At 48.8% G+C, this 19,035-nt stretch overlaps 1 protein-coding gene across 1 annotated transcript in view; it reads left to right on the forward strand.

Moving 5' to 3' along the window:
• Positions 1-19,035, forward strand: part of SLC39A14 (solute carrier family 39 member 14) — a 40,651-nt gene that overhangs the window by 9,601 nt on the left and 12,015 nt on the right. Inside the window, exons 2-3 of the mRNA XM_006904381.3 lie at positions 16,641-16,928; positions 18,606-18,792. Coding sequence (XP_006904443.2) covers positions 16,800-16,928; positions 18,606-18,792 — 316 coding nt within the window. The 5' untranslated portion in view covers positions 16,641-16,799. The remainder of the gene's footprint in view (positions 1-16,640; positions 16,929-18,605; positions 18,793-19,035) is intronic.

The raw sequence follows: 19,035 nt of genomic DNA on the forward strand, positions 1-19,035 counted from the left end.
GGCACCCATGTAGAGATGGCACCCATGTATAGAGATGGCACTCAATTGTATAGTGAGTGCTTAGTAAATATTTATTGACATGGTCCTGGGGGCAGGAACTGTTCTTGGCCAGCTTGCTCCTGGATCTCACTGATTCCTTTTCTTCTGGGAAAATCCCTTCACCCCTTAGGGCCTTTCCCTATGCCCTGTGCTGCCAGGTTGAGGGTAAAGGGCGGAGGCAGCCAGCTGACCTGATGGCCTTCTCCTACCACCACCCTCCACCCACCGCCCCCAGGATTGCTGGGCTGTCCCCAAAGGGAGTGGGTGGAGGACAGACCCAAACCACTGTTTTTCCCTCATGCCTTTTACTGGAAGCCTGAAAGATTGGTTTGTGTAAGAGCAAGAAAGTGGTGTGTGTATGTGTCCTCATGAGGGGAGCCCTATAAATCACGGGGAACAGACCGAACTGTCAGGACTCTAATCCTTTCCTGGAAACCAGGAGGGTGGGGGCCAGCCCCGAGGACTTTCGTTTTCTTAGAGGCCGGAATACAGGAGGCTTGGGGCAAGGTGGAGCCACGCTGGCCTGCGGGGATGCTGGCCCTGTTTCTCCTCCCAGGAGGTGAGCCAGGAGTGGGAGGCCCTGGCACCCCTTCCTGCCCTGTCCTCCTTTCCCCTGCTCACTGGTGGCCTGTGCTGCGCTCTGCTGTCTCAGGACCAGGTGACGTTGATTGGCATATATATATTTCGGTGCTGACCATTTGTTTCCCTGTTGTTGGAGACCTTCCATCTGAGAGGCCTGGCAAGTTCTCAGGGTACCACGTCCCTGGGGAATTTCCAGGGGCAGCAAGCAATGGCCCTTCTCATGAGCTTTCCCAGAAAGGTGCAAAAAGTCCAAAGCCACCCAATCCCCTGGACTCGGGCCGTTAGCCAAAATGCCCTCTGGGGTAGCCTGAGCCCTAAGAACAGAGCTTCTGTCCTGGTTCCTGCTCCTCCCTCCTCAGTTCCTGCTCCTCCCTCCTCGGCCACCCCGACACCCAGCAGACGCTGTGCGCTGTGCGGAGGTACCTCCCATGGCAGAGGCCTTGACCGAGGGTAAACCGTGGTATGTGTACAGTCCTGCCGGCCAGATTGTGCCTGTGACCTTGGCTCTCCTCACACCACTCCCTGCTGGCGGCCACGCAGAAGCCCCTCCCCCTGCCTTCAGGACGTGTGCAGCTGGCACGTTGGAAGAGGCTGTGTGTGACGGGACCCAGACTCAGAGTTTCCATGAGCAGCTGAGAAATTCTAGAAACAGCCTGTGCTTTTGGGGTTTCCTTTTCTGCTTCTGCTGCAGGGAAGAGTTAATATGTTATTTTAGGCAGGATTATCAGATGGCCTGTCCTCAGCACGCTGGTTTTCAAGGTCGTGGGAAACAGGCTGCCTGCCTGTGTGTGCCTGCCTCTCTCCCACCACCTTTTTCCTGGATCTCCCAAGCCACCTTAGGTGTCTCTTTAGTTTTTCTACCTTATGTTTTGTGCCGCAGCTCCAGACCAACTTCTCTGGAGTCATCAGCTCTATTGAAGCTGCAGGAGAAGGGGTCTCGCCCCCTGAGAGTGCTTGTGGTTCACCTGGAGTAGAATCCAAAGCACGATAAAATTCTAAACTGCAAAGCACTATGAAAACGAGCAGGAGAACAAAAACACTCATTCAGCAGATATCCTTTGGGGTTGACTCCCCTCCGAGGCACTCCTCCAGCCTTGGCAGGAGGGAAAATAGGCCCAGAGGTAGAGAATAAATATGTAAACACAGAAAAAGAAAAAAAAGACATTTTAGGTAGTGACATGTGCTAAGAAAAAAAGAAACGGGCTGTTGAGACTCTGAACGACTGGAAGTGGGTTTTTTTTGTGTGTTTTTTTAACAAGGTATCCCTCCACTTCGTGGAGGCGACATTTGGACTGAGACCTGATACGAAGAGGTAGGGGAAGAGCATTTTAGGCAGAGGGACCAGCAAGTTCAAAGGCCCCGAGTTCAGAATGCGCTTGGTGTGTCGAAGGGACAGAAAGAAGGCCAGAACGGCTGGGTCCCGGGGAGTGAGGACGCTCAGTAATGTCGATGGCATCGGCAAGGGCCAGAAGACTTATAGGTCAGGAAAAGGAGTTTAGATTTCATTCCCCTTGTGCTTGGAGGCCATCACGGTTTAAAGCAAAGGCAGCGCTGTGATCAGATTTACACTTTAAAAAGGATGCCTCTTTCATTGAACTTTACTCTTAAGATTTGGACACTTTACCTGTTGTCTGTCATACTTAAAGAAAGGACAGACAGTACTGTGGTAGGTGCCCAGTAGAAGCTGGAAGGCTTGTTAGGAGCTTTTATTTCAACGAGAATTTCAGCGTTGCCTTCACGCACGTCCCCTGTGCTCCATCGGCTTTACGAGGAAAACTGGACCGGGCTCTTGTCCCCAGGGAGTTCACAGTGTAGTGTCCTCAGACTGAGACAGTCCTTCACATTTTCCTGGAGGGAAAGGTCTTGAAGAATGAGTAGTGGATTCACTTCGGGTACTATTCTGGCGTGAGGGTAGGTTAGTTTACTCGTGGGCAGCCTCTCTCGCCCGGGCTTGCGGGTTGCCCGCAGGGTTTTCGTTACTGTAAGTAGTGCCGCCATAGGAATTCTCACCTCTTTCTTTTCTCTCTGTTGGGAGTTGAAAGTCACCCGAACTCTAGTGCATGTCTGAGTTGTAAGGGGGAAATCGGAAATCCTTTCCAGGTGGCAGTCGGATTGCCCTTTGGAGTTGGTGTTGGCCAGAGAAGGTAAGCCTTTAAGTCTGGCTAGAATGTTGATCCCCTTTTAATAGGCAGCGGTTTGCAGGAGGTAGAGGAGCAGAAGGACAAATGGAAATAACAGGCATAAGTCCTTGTGCTGTTAGGGAGGTTGCAGCTTTTGCACCGTATCGTCCGGAGTCTGCTGTCGTACCCAGAGCCCTGATGAGGTCGTTTAACCCGAGGAAGGGGAGTTTTGCCCACGTAGGTCTTTTGCTGGCCCTGTCTGTATCCAGGTGTGATAGGCGTCAGAAACCTGAGGACCTTGGCTCTGGAAGCCATCTGTGAGTGATCTTGACAGCCTCCCTCTAGAGCTCTGGCCCAGAAAGAGACTGGGGGCTCAAGAGGGGGCAAGGGTCAGGCTCCTCATGCTCTCCTTTACACCTGGGCCAGGGGGAGCTTTGCGAAGACACTCCTGGCCCTCAGGACGGCATCATCAGTGAAGTCTGCCCCAGCCATTCTGGAATCTCCAGAGAAGGTGAGGGCGTATCCGTTCTCTATGCATTTGTATTTACATATTCATGTGGCAAGGACTTATTTAGATCCTACCAGCCTCTCAGGATTGTTATAAACAACCAAGAAAGTTAAACTGGAAGCATCAGAACTGTCATTCCGAGGCAGCATACCTCTGCGAGAAAGCGTTGGGATGCAGAGGAAGGTGAGAATGCTTCCCAGGTGGGGTGGGTCAGGGATGGTGCTGCTTCCTGCAGTTCATCCTCCCGCTTTTTTTTTTTTTTTAACATCCAGGCCCTTCACACTTGTGGAGAGAGTGCTTGGAACACACGTTCAGCTTTCTGACAGATGTTTCCAACAGATGTTAATCAGACTTCCTAGTCCCGTGGGTCTGCGTGGAGACAGGAGGGGGTGGGGCATTCTCGATGGAGCCCGGGGTCCAGGCTGGAGAGTCATGGCAGGTGAGGGGGAAAGGTGGTGGGAGCCTAGCTGGAGGGACCCTTGACCACACGGCTGTTGGGTGGAGGGGAGTGATGGAAGTTTATGGATTTTAATAGCAGGAGTGGCGTTGTCCAAGTGGTATAGGGTGGTTTCGAGGGGACACGGGAGTGGGCGTGTGAGTAGCATGCAGCGGTGGTGGGCTGCAGTGGGTTCTCTTCAGGGATCTGGGGAAGAGGGGCAATCTGGTCACGTAGCGAAGCCCACAGTGAGGAAGCAGAGGATGTCTGTCCCGAGAGGATATGGGAAGTCCTTTCTCCTTAATAATCAGATGGTAATGGCCAGTGACCTTGAGCCAAAGAATGAGCCATGTGGGAAGTTTGGACAGTGGGAGGGAAAATGGAGTAATTATGATTCAGAAATGAAATTACCCAATTTTCCTCCCTTTCCTGCCACTTTTCTCACTCCAGTTTAGAAATCTGGGATTTTTTCTTTTTCTGAGTAACCCTCTTTTTCATGAGAATAGGGCTTATTTATTCCTCTGCTGACAAATACTTACCGAGAAGTCTAAGGTACAGTCTGTGCCTTTCTCTTGGGTGCCCTGGTCATGTACTCATGAGCAGTAACTGCTCAAAGGTTGGGTTCCCGGTGGGAAGGGGCCGCCCCTGGACCGTGATGGCTCTTGCCCTCTTTGGTGAAGAAATCTGGAGATCTAACGAAAGCTCTAGATCCTTCTCTGAGAGTAGTGGTTCTCAGACTTTAGTGTACATTATGATCACCTGGAGGGCTTCTTAAAATTCAGATTGCCGGACCCTGCCCCCAAGTTTCTGATTCAGCAGGTTTGGGTCAGGCTGAGAATTTGTACTTCCAACAAGTTCCCAGGTGATGGTGATGTTGCTGGTCCAGGAACTACACTTTAAAAATCAGTTCCTTAGAGAAATCATCACGGGACAATTCAGCATCTCAGCTGTAGAGACTGGCACGGTCAGAGTCTTCGAGGAAGACTTGGGGGCTTGAGCTGGCGTAAGGATGGGCGGGTCGTAAAGGGGAGATAGTGGTCCAGGAGGGCACTGAGGGAGGCAGGGAGGGTGGGTAGCAAGGTGGAGTCGTTGCTGCAGGCAGAGCAGTGAGAGCTGCCCCGGGGCCTGGCTGCTAGTAGAGAGAGGCTCGCCTCAACAGAGAAACAAGCATGCCTCTGCCTGCTGTAGCTCAGTGTATCACGGCTCACTCTCTGGGAGGGGCTCACCTCACCTGCCAGAGGGAGCTCGGGGCTCAGAGGACTCTTTTTACCCATTTTAGGAAGAAGGGAGCAGAAGAGAGCCTTCTTGTGAGAGGCCCCTGGTGGCAAATTCTGCCCCCCAGAGTGTTGCTGCCAGGGCGTCGGAGTTGGCATTTATAAATGGCGCTTCTGCTACAGCAAGAGAGTTGAGCAGACTTGTCTCAACCTGATTTAGGAGATGATGGGGATGGGGTTGGTCCTCGGGAACTCACTCTGATACTTTCAGTTATGAGGACAGTGGTGGGGCTTGTTTCTCTCCTTGGAACCGCTAAAGAGGAGCCTGTTCAGTTCTTTAATGAAAGGCTGAGGCCAGCGGCCCCAGGGCCTGGGGAAGCTCCCCAGGCTGGGTTGAAGCTAGAGAAAGAAGCCTTGCTCTTTAGAACACACTGGATGCTGTGTTCTCCCACCTGGACACCAGAGAGCCTCCTCCCTGGTAACCAGCTTCTGTTCTTGCCCACCTAAACTCCGTCCTCCACACTGCAGCCCCACGAGTACACTAAAAACTCAAATCTGGTGGCATCTCTACTGCAGATGAAGCCTAGCTCTACCTTAACATGGCCGGCAGGCCCATCCCTGCCCTGGGCCCTACCACACCCTCTTGTGTACACCCTGGCCACACTGGACACTAAAGACTTAGACACGCCATGTTCTCCGAGTCCGTCTCAGCTGCATCTGGAATGTTCCACCCTATCCCCACCCCCTTCACCGGGCCCACTTTTATGACTCTTCAGGTCTCCGCCAAAGTAATCTTTCCGGAGGCCATCCCTGGCCCCTGACACTAGGTTTGCCTGCCCTGCCGTGATCTCCATAGCTTCCTGTAGTCCGCCACTCTGTGATCTGTGGCACGTGGTGCGTGGCGGCTTGTTCCCCAGGCATCCACGTGAAGAAAACTGTGGGGTTTGCGCCTCTTGTCCCCACGTGTTTGTAAACAGCGCCTCCTTTCACTACTAAGTGCATACTTTGGATGATTAATTATAGTCCAACCTACTGGAAGCAGAGAATCAAAAACTACGTTTTCCAAACACCTTTGCACTAAAACTCCCGATGTGCCTTGTTTCTGCCAGTTAGCTGCACTCGGTCCGGCCGTAAACGTGTGGGCGGCTGGCGTGGCTCGTGGCAAGAGCAGGCCTCGTTCTGGCGCCACAGCTGCCCGGTGGCGGGAGGGCCCTTGCAGGGGCCGCGGCTCCTTGGCAGCCTGGCTCTGCGCTGTGATTTTGGGAGTAGCTCCTGGAAGCTCAGTCTAGAATCTGTTTCTCCCGCTTTTCTGATGATTCTCTAAGCCATTTAATACCTTGTACAAAATCCCTTCCTGCTCAGATTGCGTAACTGAACCCTGATCAAAACATAACCTTTGTCATCAGTGTTCTTGTAAGTTACTTTTTGGATTCGTTTGCTTTCCCTGCTCTGTGCGGGCAGGTTCCAGGCATCCCCAGTACCTGGCGTAATTCCTGGTATGAAACTGGTAGGCAATGGATGTTTGTTAAATGAATGAAGTCTTGGATTGTGTGTGTGTTTTTTTAAAGTCTCCTAGGTATAACTAGCTTTTAGTTCAGTGAGTATAAATGAAATTGAAGGAATGGAGGTTGTTTAGTCTAGAGAAAAAGAGAGTATTAAGTAGTCTTAACAGCTGACCTTGGACAATCAGGGTTGAAGTTGGTCTGTGGGCCCTGGGGAGATAGCCGCCACTTGAGGAGGCGCTGAGCTCCTGCTGCTCGCCAAGCCTTAGAGGCCCTGCAGACAGACAGCAGTTAGAAGGCAGGTTGGGCTTCCCATCTTCCAGCAGAAATTCTCTGCTTCTCCCTGCTGTGTACTCAGCAGGAGTCCAGGCCCTGTGTTGTGAAGGAGTGAGGGGAGGGTTCTCTTTGCCTCCAAAGAACAAAAATGTGTTGGGGAGGCACTGTGGAAGAGCAGGTAATTAGGAGCCTGGAGTAATTAGGAGTCACAGAGTGCTCTGTGTAATCCAAGAAGGCTTCCTGGCAAAGGAGGCAATCGAGCTGCCCAGTGAGAACAGGCAGGGTTCAGGTCTAGGTGAAGGAATTGGCTTGAGAGCTTGGAGGAGAGGGAACAGAAGGAAGAGACCTAAAGTGTACACCGTGTTCTCAGCGTCAGGCTGTCTTTCATTTATCAGAGTGCCCTGTGGGATTGGAGGTTTCATAGCTTACTTGTGCTGGGGACACATGGTAGGTTAGCGGTGGACCCCAAACTCGAAGCCAGGGCTGCCCAACTTGTCACGCTGTCTGATGATTTAGCCACTAGATCACACATTTTGCTTACTTTTTGACCCTGAATAACAAGTCAGGGAGTTCTGCTCCATCTGGGTGATGTAAGTGGTGGAAGTGAGTGGTGTCATGATTTCTAAGCCACGTGCCAGGTCCTGTCACCTGACAGACAGGAGTGGACTCAGAGGGACAACAAGTCAGGGTTATGCAATTGAGTGTCTGGGAAATGTTGATGGATAAATGACGAGAATAGCGGGAACTCTGACCAGGCCTCTGGGGGTGCGGTTCAGGGTGGGGGATCCCTGGCTGGCTCCTGCTCACCCAGCTGCCTCTGCCCGACTTAGTTAGTTTTGGAAGACTTCTTTGCTTTGTCAGGCGCAGGCTCCGGCTGGGACAGTGGAGCCAGGCAAACACACTCACTCTCTCTGTCCCCTGCTGTTCCTCGCTAGGGACCCGGCTGGGCAGCCAGCGGCGTGCGGCTAAGTCAGACACCCCTGCCGTCTGCGGTGGCTGCCCCGGGCTGACTCCAGGCTCTGCCCTCCCTCCCACAAGCACCCATACACACAGTGGGGGCTCAGTCAGTATTGATCGACAAGCAGCAGGCTGCTGGTTCTAATTTTGTTCCCTGCTTTTAGGTTGCTGCTCATTTTTTTTTTTTTTTTTAAGTTTTCACATCCTATCCCTCCCAGCAACGTGAGGTTTCACAGGGAGAGCAAGTGGGCCAGTGCTTCCAAGTACCGCCGCCCCCTCCCCCTGGCAGCCATCCTGCACTGTCTGCGGAAATCTCCCGCCCTGGGTGGCCTTGGGCCCGGCCAAAGCTTGAGGCTGAGGTTCTGGGAGTGGGAGCTGGCAGAAGAGAACACATCCTTTTAGGGTATGCAGGAGAGCAACCGGTTAGGTGGGAGGCCAAGAGGCAGAAGGGATAGCTGATTGAGTCCTGGGCCACTTGGCCAAGGCCGAGGGCTGGCTTGCACGCTGTAATATTTATATTGTGCTTCAGAGGAGTTTTAGCTTGTCTCACAGGAGGGTAGCCTCTTGACGATGTTCATTAGGTGGGTGGCGAAGTCTGCAGGCTGGGTAGTTTTTCTCAGAAACTACCCGAGAGCCTGTGGGGCAGTATGGTATTGATTTAAGTACCAAGCTGTGAGACTGCTGGATTTCTAACTGGTTCGATTAGTATTTGCACAGATGACTATCATTAATGGACTGTGTATACTAGGAATATACTAATTATGTGTAGAATACTTGCCACTTTTTGTTTTAATCTGTGTATTTATGTTCAACTGTAGTTTCGTCAGCCATTTTTGTAGTCAGCTGTATTGATTATTACATTTACAGCTTCTAGGTTTTGTGTCATACTTAGAAAGTGATCCTTAACTCTTCGATTATAAAAATAACCATGTTTTCTTATTGCTGTACCCCTACTACCCATGGGTGGGTGACACGTCAGTGAGTTGAAGAATAAATAAGTAACCGAAACTCTCCAAAATCCCACCACTCAGAAATAGTCATCACTAGTATTAGATGAACATTATTCCAGACAGTCTTCCAGGAATACTCATAGATAAACGGATATAGAGAAATCGATAACAAATACTTCTATAAAAGTGTATTTAAAATGTCCCTGAATGTAACAGAAGAAAAAGAAACTGTAGTGAAATTAAAGGAATTATTAAGCTTTAAAGAAATGTTTTTCTTAAGAGAGATTATTTCCTCAAAAATCCCAATAAAGTTAAGAAAAAATAAGACCTTGTGGGTCATACCTGTAATTATGCGTTTCCATTGCAGACAGTATTGTTTGACTCTTTGCTACGAAAAATGAGGACATTCTCATTTTCACATTTTTTTCCCTCATCTTCCCATCTTTTCATTGTCTTAATTACATTATTAAAGTGTCCATTTTTTAAAATAACGTTTAGATTCTGTCCTGTAACCATAATCCCTGTAGTTCTTTTTAAATTATTTCTCGTTTGAAGGTTTTATTGCTTACCATCAGTCCTCTTACCATGGCTTCTGCGTTCTGGGCTCCTTTTTAAAATTTCTTTGTTAATTATCTACATTTCGTTATCACGTTATTCCCTGCCCGCCCCCCACCCCCATCACTAACCCCCCAGGCTGGGGACTGTATTCCCTGACTGCTTTCAAGCATCAGAATTTCTGCCTGTTCTCTACCAAATTTGTAGGACCTCTTAGCTGGGAATAATATTAGTGGTTTACATTGTCTTTGAGAACTGTGTAAACATTGTTGCATTTCCTTCGGATACTGAACATTGCTATGGGAAAGATGAGGACAGTCTGAATTGTCCGACATGTAAGAGGTTTTAGGCAATGTCTCAGTTTTGAGCATTCTGTATCACATTTTTGTGTATTTCAATCTTCAGATTCTGTTTTTCCTTACGTTTCAGGGAAATCTTGTGTTATTTATCTTAGAAGGGTCCTCTGTTCCATTCGTGGGTTCTCTACTTCAGGAAACCAATTATCCCTATGTTGGTATCTTTGTCTTCTAGTTAACAGTCATGTGGCGTATAATGACTTTTCCACCAATGACTAACTGCGTATACAACAGTGGTCTCATAAGATTATAATGGAGTTGAAATTTTCTATTGCCTAGTGACCGTCATAGCCATCTTAACATAGGAGCGCAATGCATTACACAAATACTTAACCACAAAGTTACATTTGCCTATAGTATTCAGCATAGTGACATGCTGTATAGGTTTATAGTCTAGGAGCTGTAGGGGGATAGAATTCATCACCCCAGTATATGTCAGTTTGGCATAGTGATTATTTTAAGCTGGTTAATTTTAAGAAACAGAAGACATGGGAGAAGCTCTGAAAGCGAAATTATGCTTTGTAAAACACACTTATATTTGTAAGGGAAACTTCCATTTGTTAAGGATATCTCCCTCACTGTACCAGGAAGAAGAGGGTTCTCTAAAAACTCTTATCAGTGCAAAAGTCATGGACTTAAATCGCATAACGACCTTTCCTTGGTTGACTGTGCCTTTCCTGGTAACCTCCCCGAACCGATAGCCCTCCTCCCTGCCCAGCCCCCAGCATCTTCTTTTATCTTCAGCCTAAGATGGTATTTAAGGTCATGGCTTCAGCCATTTTGATGAATGACTCAGTTTTCCTGGGTCTCTCCCATGTATACAGGAAGTATATGTGTTATTAAACTTTTCTTTGTTTTTCTCCTGTTAATCTGTCTTTTATTGCAGGGATGTCTCAGCCAAGAGCCAGCTGGGGTAGAGGAAGATTATCATACCATATAGCCTAGGTGTGTAGTAGGCTATACCGTCTAGGTTCGTGTGAGTACACGTGACGTTCCCACAACGACGAAGTCACCTACCACGCACTTCTCAGGAAGTATCCCTGTCTTTAGCAGGGCATGACTGTATCAGCTTTCCTTTGTCTTTTCCATTTGCATTCACCGTGGGTATCTCAAACCTTCCTTTGTCGGTATCTTTATTTTAAATTATTGGCAAAATTTTTTTTCTCTGTTCATCATCATTAATTTTTTCATTTTTCAGCGATGTCGTTTTGGTCTCTTTTTAGTAAGCCCGCATCTCTTTTTATCTCACTTTATGTTGTAATCTCATCTTTGAGCTGTTTCTATTGCATCAGTATTCCGGTTAAGTTATTCTACAGCATGAGGCAGTCGTGAAGACTTACGTCTTACTTTCAGTGGACGTCTTCGTCTTTTGCTTGGTTGGCCTGCCGTTTCTTTTTGTGCTCAATGCTAGTGCTCTCTGGCGTCGTTGGCTCTAAAATAAGACAGTGACTTTCTTGCCACTGAGTTGAGGTAGATTTGTCCCACCCCAGCGACAGCAGTGCTGAGAGCTGGGTCCTTATGACCTGTTTTCTGTAGCCTGAACGAATGGCGACTGTGTGGATGAGGTGAGAGATGGATCCGTCCTCTGTTCTGGGATTTCGTTAACGGCCCCAGTGGTGTATGGCTCGGCCCACTCATTTGTGAGATGTGTTCCGTTTCTGTTGGAAGGGTAGGAACACTCACTGGAATTGGATAGTTTCCCCAATTCAGGATGTGGCCTTGGAGCCCTTGACCCTGAGTACCGGGAACATGTTTCCCTCAAAGAAAGTCAGCCCGTTGTTCTTCCTCCGGTCGCACCTGTGGCATTCTCCCCTTCCCCGCCCCCACCTCCCAGCAGCTTTCCCAGTACGCCTACGCTGAAGAGGGAAAAGAATTGGTGGCAGCTGGCAGCTCTCCCGATCTGGGGCCTGTTGGTGAGACGCCTCCTGGTTCCGCTCTCATCACCGGGGCTTTCATGCCTGGGCCAGGGCTCGGGGATGAGTCGTGCGGGCGCCTCCTGCATTCCTTCCCTTGCCTCTGGTTTTGAAGTTACCGTATCAGAGTTGGCCTGTTTCCTTGTTTGGCTGCTATAGGTGACTTTGTTTTTTTTTCTTTTTTCTTTTCTTTTTTTCTTTTGCTCGCTTTTGACTTTTTTTTTTTTTTTCCAAATGTTAATTATCAGGGTAGGAAAATTGTGATGCCATTCCAATTCTTCATTTTAACTCAAATCTTTATTTTTTATGTAGTGTTTCAACGTACTTCATCTTCCTTAACACTTAGAAAACTCTGCGGGTTTATTTTCCTCTTTCTAAACTAAGGAAACAGACCTAGTGAGAGCAGCGAGTTGCTTGGAGTGGCTGCCGATTGGAATCCTCACACCAAGTCCGCGGTCCTTCTGTTGCGTAAGCCAGGGTTGCCCCAGTAACCAGCATCCCCTGTACCAAATGCAGGGTTTTTGATTTCTCAGGTCAGGACCTCTCTACCCTGAGGCCTCCTGTTGTCTTTCGTCTCCAGGTTTCAGGGATTTTTTATTCACCTGTCCTAATGGAGACTCAGAAATGTTTCCCCTGGAGTCACCCAGAGCCATCTGCTTCTAAGAATGTCCACTGGGAGATCCTATTAGGCTGGCAGTCCCTGGCCTTAGGGTGGAGTGGGGCTGGGGCTGGAGAAAGACCAGTCTGTTTGAAGGTCTTCTGTAGAAATAAGCCGTAGATGGGAGAGAACGCCGGCGAGCTGGGAGCTGCATTGTAGTATAGTCAGCTGGGTCATTGATACTCCCAGCTCTAGAGTGTGTGCTGAGGGGACCCGTGCCTCAGAGACTCCCTGCTGTCTGTCGCCGGAGGAATATAAGAGAACAAATGCCTCTTGATATCCTGCGGGTTTCGGGTGGGGAGAAGATGGTTGAGGGGAACACCCGGGGTGATTCACTGAGGCCTGTCAGTAGCGGGGCCATTGCTCTGGGAGCCATCATCCCAGTCCCTGCAGCCCCCTCCCCCGCTGCTCACTACGCCTCCTTCTCCACTCCTCCAACCCCCGGGGTCATTCTTTAGTGTAGACAGTCTTTTCTCAACTTTAAGTTAAGTGGTTTGTAAAAACCCAGTTCAGACTGCCCTTGACGGGTTGCCACGCCTCGGCCAACCGAGACCCCAGCTGAAGAGTTCCAGCCTGTAATTCCCTGTGCTCCCGCATAGCCCATGCTCTCGGGGCGTGGTGTTGGCATAAGAGGGTAGGGTTTCAAACACACGTCTTGCCCGTTTCCTGTGGCTTGCCACTTGGCCTTGGACACAGTTGTGCCTTAGCCAAGTTTGTCTCTAGAGCATTTGATCTTATGTTCCACGTGTCATTCCTTGGCCCAGAGAAATCCGAAAGAGGATGATGGGCTCCCCGGTGGCCAGGGAAGGGAGTGAGTGTTTGGAGGCCTAGCAGCTCCCAGTCCCTCAGGCCTCTATTGCCTGTTCAAGTCACATTAATGTCCAGCCTCTGGACCAAGCATCATGGCATGACACTATTTTGTCTCCCCAAAGAGCAGTAAAGGTGTTTGGTTCTCTCTAAGAGGTGAGGTGGGCTTAGAAAAAAACGCAGCATGGTAAATATGATAAATCCAGCAGTCAGGTATGTCCACAGGACAGGTGCTGTTTCTAGGTTGAGATACTTCTGGACCAAGTAAAGGGGCGACAGGCAGATGGAATTCGGATTTAGGAGCCTCCAGTATGGTAAGGAAACTTTTGAAGTTTCACAGACATTCTGAGCAAGCATCTCTTGCTAACTTTCTCATAAGTCTTTCATTTCCTCCCCGGAAGGGTTGAGTCTGGCACCTTGGAGACAGAGCTGAGGCACTGAAATAAGTTACTTCTTTGAACCCAAGCCAAGAGAACAAAGGCGTGGAGAGACTCCAGCTTCTCTTTAGTGGAAGAGCCTGGTCCTCAGAGCCAGTGGCACACTTGAGCCTTTTCCCCTCCAGTGTTTTCATGCCCTGCCCCAAATTTTCTTCTTACCACTCCTGGAAGATGTCCTTGAGGGCAGTTGGCTCGGCACCCTGGAAGGACAGGCGTGGCCCATGGGGGGCCACGCCCATTCTCATGGCCTTAATAGAATGGGCTTCCTTCTACAGCGGGGGCCACACGGCGAGGACCAGCCCAGCCTCACCGTCCATCCAGTTGCTCCAGGAGCCGTATGTTTTCTTCTTCTCGTCTTTCTTTCCTCAAAAGAATCTTTTAGGAATTGTTTTTTTCCTTAGGAATAACTTGTAGTTAAGGGCGGGGAATCTCCATTAGAATAGAACACTCGCCTTTTGCGTCTGCCAACAGTCCAGGGTCACTTGGATTTAAAGTGAATTTAATTTAGCAACTCTAAGGTCCCTGGACCAGGACTCTTTACAGCCTCCTCGTTGTTTTTAGACTCCCCTAACTTTGGGCTGTGGGCACGGGCACGGTCACAGTGTTGGCCAGGCAGGAAGCCTCCGCTTGCTGAATCTACCCACCCAGTCCAGGCTGTTATAGCAGCCACACTGAGAGCCGACAGGCCACTGGGTCAGCAAAGAGCAGATACTTCATAAATGCTGACCTTGACATGAATAACTACCCAGATAAAGCTAAAATCACCTTGCGTGTCTCAGACCTGAAGTGTTTGTATGTTTGTGTTTTCTGATGTTTTGAAGTTGCTGCAGATACATTTGAGAAATTCAGCTGAAATCGAAACATGTTTTTTTGAATTGATTCTGCAAAAGGAACTCTGGAACAGAGCCTTTCGTCTAAGGCATGCCTGGGAGTTCCCCTACGCAGGTCTTCAGGGCATCTCACGCCTGGATTTGGGGTGCATGCTGGGGCTGGTAGCAACTGGGAACAACCTTTCTGCAGACATGCAGGATTTGGGGGACATCCGTGGTACCTATGACATGTTAACTTCTGTGTCCCAACCCAGCAGGTGCAGTGGCGAAGAGCGCCATGGCCTTAGCACCGTTCAGACCTGGCTTCATGAAAAATTCAGTTCTGGTTTTGCTGTTCTTCTTGCTGGCTGTGGATCATGTTTCCTAATATCCGAACCCCAGTCTCCTCATTGTGTAGACAAGTGTCCCGACTTCTCTTAAAGAATCCACGAATGTCAGTGCTTGGCACGGTGCACACTGGTCACCTTCTCTCTGCCTCTCCTCTCCTAAGGCCACGCAACCCTTCGTTTGACAGCCCAGCACGTGCCTTAGGTGGCTTTGGTCAGGTGGAGAACAGTTTTCTTTGTACAGTGGGGTTTAGCCATTTTGGCCTAAGATCCACACTGTGTACCATAATTTAACTTTCGGTTCTTGGTGGAGATTTGAGAGTTGTTACTCTCAGAGTCACAATTATACAAACTGTCGTTATTGCTAATCAACCATCCGTTTGTGTGACTCAGTATATTCCATTGAAGAGTGATGCTTTGTGTCTAAGACTCTGTGCGTGCCCCATAAAGCCTGCAATGTCCCAGACGTGCTTGTGGTTGGGGACTTGTGTGATATGTGTGCCACAGGCCTGGAATAAAGTCAGCCACAGGGGTATTTATGACCGTTCCGTTAGCAGTGTCATATCTGTGCTGAGAGGGAGTCAAAGTGGAGGAACTCTGTTAATCACAAGTCTTATAATAATAATAGCCACATTTCATTGAGTGCTTTCTATAATTCAGGCACTCGGTGACTTGCGATATAGCTCATGGCATTAAATCTTCACAATAATCCAATGAGGAGGCTACAAGTTTTATAGATGAGAAGACTGGGGTGTAGAGAGAAGCTAAGTAACTTGGCCAAGGTCACTTTAGGTTAGCAGCGGTGCGGAAATTTGAGCTAGGTCTTTCTGACACTAAAGGCCATGGCAAGCTGCATCACTGCTCTGGGCAATTCTAGAATGTCGCCGCTGGTTGATAACTTGCCCAAGATCACACAGCTGGTAAGTGATAGAGCCAGGATGCAACAAGCCTGCTCTGAAGCACTCTGTCACAGCCTGCCGTGAGGTGGCATACCTGGGGAAGCATGGAAACAACTTCAGTGACTGTGTTTCTGGGTCTGGATTCAACAGGAGGCTCATTTTCCCTTCCTGATATTTATTTCACTAATTAAATTGTAACTCTTCTAAGGGAAATGATTAACAAAAGAAAAATTATCATTAATCCTACTGCCTTAAAGCTTTCATTTTCCTCTGTTCCTTCTCAGTTCTTAACTGGTTCATAATTGTTCTTCGTAACATTAAACTCAGAGTCTCCTTTTTTAGAGCTGCATACTATTCCATGAGATTGATACATTGTAAGTCCCTTGACCATAACACATCTTTCTGCCCATAGCCTTTTTATTTTTGAAATGCTTCTGTTAGCATAATAGCATAATAGTCAAAGGATTTAAATGCTCCTACTACCATAATTTTTCAAGAGTCATAATTTTTATGTAGCCACCAGCATTATCTTAGCCTGTCGTTTAACAGTAACATCTGGTTCGATCCATTTTTTAAAATCTCTTTTGCTACCTTAACAAGTAGCAGTAGCATCATCTAACTTTTAAATTTGTCGTCTCAACAAAACAAAGAGAGTGACTGTTTTCCATGTTTGTTCACTAATTTAGTCAGGATAAAAATAAAACTTCACCATGTTTGGTAGTATACATTTTTCCCAGTCTGGTTTTTTCTCTTATTTTAGTTGTAGTATTAATCTTTTCAGATTTATATTTTGGAGAATTTAAACATATGGAAAAGCGGATAGAATAGTATAATGAATTCTCATCCAGCCATCATTCAGTTTCAACAGGGACCGACTCACGTCTGATTTTGTCTTCATTCGTGCTCCTGTGCAACTCTCCTTTGTTACTTTGAAGCAAATCCCAGATATTATTGAAGCTACGATTATTTCAGTATCTTTAAAACATAAGGACTTTTAAAAAAATACATATAACCACCTCGTTTTTTACTTTTTAAAAAATTTAATCAAACCCGTGGAATTTATTTATTTTTATTCTCTACTTGCAAAAGAAGGATTTTTCTCGAAAGCGAGGCAGAGGCATTGGAGCAAGGGTGAAGAATCAGCTTTGATATTGACTGGGATCAGGGTCTGAGGAGAGACCCATCCTGTCTGGAGTGTGGCTGACAGATCTGGTGCCAGCAGAAGGGAGAATGAGAGGGAAGTTGGTTTCCTAACCTGGCTTTTTGCTCTTGCAGGCTTATTTGTCACCATGAAGCTGCTGCACCTAGCCTTCCCTAGCTGCTTCCTGCTGAAACCTGCTGACCCGGCTCATCTTATGGACAGCTGCTGCTGAGGCTAACACGGTGTCCACAGGGACGGCCGCCATCAGTGCAGCCTCTTTCCTGCAGGACCTCATGCACCGCTATGGGGAAGGTGACAGCCTCACCTTGCAGCAGCTGAAGGCCCTGCTCAACCACCTGGATGTGGGAGTAGGTCGGGACAATGTTACCCAGACCCTGCAGGGACAGAGGAATCTCTCGACGGTAAGGCTCCCAGCTCCACGCAGCACTGTTTCTGTCCCCTTGGGGTTCACAATCTAACCAGGCACAAGAGATGAGCTGCTCAGGGCAGGCAGGGTTGGGGCAGGCAAGCCTTGATGACAGATCACTCCTCCGTTGTCTGGATCAGCAAGTCTGAGTCTCCAGCAGCGCCTCCTGCATGAGTGTTTTAAAGCCCTTGCCAAAGAGCAGCTGTGAAGTGGGGGTGCTCAGACCTGCACAGTCTTCCTTGCAACTGCACGGGTAAGCTGGAGCGCCCAGGACCGCTAGCGTTTCTAATAGCCTTTGTAGTTGTCAAAGCCCTTTGCCTGCTCTCCCTGGTGAACCTTGCAGCACCTCTAGGTGCAGATGGAAAATCTTATTCTATAGGAGAGAACACTGAGGGTCCCACGGAGAGTTGACCAGGACTAAGACCCAGGTCCTTTGGCTCCTGCTTCTCTGTTCTTTCTTCCATATCATTTCGGCTAATGTGAATCTGAGGCCGTTCGAGGCAGCCAGGGAATAAGTCAGCCAGCAACGGCTTTATATCTCTACTTTGTTCGCTATGCTGAGTGTTGTAAGAAACAAATATGAGTCATGTTTAGGGGATTTACTGTTCAGATGGGGAGCTCAGCCACCCCAGAACGAAGTTAGCCGATATTAAAATGAAGCGTGAAATGCCGTGGTTGGGACAGTCATCGCAGGAGTCAGAAATGAGAGCAGGAACCCTGAACAAGCTCGATTCCGTCTGATCTCGGAAGCTAAGCAGGGTCGGGTCTGATTAGTACTCGGATGAGAAGACCAGGTGCTGTAGGCGTAAAAAAGAAAAAAAAAATGAGAGCGAGAGATGCGCGTGCCCTAGGATAGTCAGGGAAGGCTCATGGGAGCTTTGACTTGAAGAAGGGTAGAGTTTAGAGAGATCAAAAGGGCCCCTGTGGCCTGGACTCAGAACCACAGGAACGTGGTGGGTGTCTGACTCTGAGGAGGCTACCCTGGGGGCTGATGCAGCCTGACCCCAGAGGCTTCGTGGGACGTCAGTGTCCTGGGGTCAGCAGGATCTAGCTCTTGTCAGCTCACCCAGAGGGCTAACTCTGTAGAGATAGGCCCACCTAAAACCAAACCCAGATAAAGACTGATACGTATAAAGTATCATTAGAAGGAAAACTGCTGTGTTACACAAGAATGGTGTGTGCGAACCACTCCCCTGCCGCCTCCTAAAGGGACTGAGAGCTTATGGTCTGGCAGGCCCAGGGTACCGTGCACAATGGCTCTGGAGAATTTTCCGAAATTTGCATTTTAATGTAATAGCTCCCTGCGCTATTGTGATGTGCAGCCCGATTTGCTATCTGGTTGAAGCTATATCTTTAGGCATACAAATAGGGTCATGTTTTCTAGAAACCACACCCCAGTCACAACGATTGGAATTCAGTTGCGCCTAGAACCTCTGGGCAGCCGTTTACAGATGTGCGTCAGATATGTTTTAGCCCGGTGACTGATCTCTAAGATTACTTATCAGTTTTTCAAATTTAAGGACTACCTTGCTCTCACCCGGGGAGGTTAGTCTTACAGATGGACAATTATATCTTCTTTTTTCCCTCCTGGGAGGCTGAGTCAGTGGCGGGCCGCTTAGGGCAGGGTGTGACTAGCTTCTAAGAGGCTTTCTGCCCCTCGCCCTTGTTTCAGTGCTTCAGTTCTGGGGCTCTCTTCGCCGCCCATAACTTCAGCAACCAGTCACGGATTGGAAGGAACGAGTTCCAGGAGTTCTGCCCCACCATCCTCCAGCAGCTGGATTCCCGGGCCTGCTCCTCCGAGAACCAGGAGAACGAGGAGAATGAGCAGACTGAAGAGGGGAAGCCAAGCTCCGTGGAAGGTGAGCTGGGACAGGATGGCCTGGTCCCCTCGCTCGCCTTCACGTGGACCCCTGGGCTGATCGGTAGTGCCGCTCACTCAGTGTTTAACTGGTTGACCAGGTTATCAACATCAGGAGGGGCAGATGAGAGTAATGGTTATACTGGTATCTTTGTGCTCCCAGGACGGGTCCAGCCTGTTGTCAGATGGGACGGTGTGGCTGGCGAATGTTCGGCGTTGGGCTCTTAGACCAGCCCAAGTGTGT

The sequence above is a fragment of the Pteropus alecto genome, unplaced genomic scaffold (assembly GCF_000325575.1).
Source record: "Pteropus alecto unplaced genomic scaffold, ASM32557v1 scaffold160, whole genome shotgun sequence".
NCBI classification, from domain to species: Eukaryota; Metazoa; Chordata; class Mammalia; order Chiroptera; family Pteropodidae; genus Pteropus; species Pteropus alecto.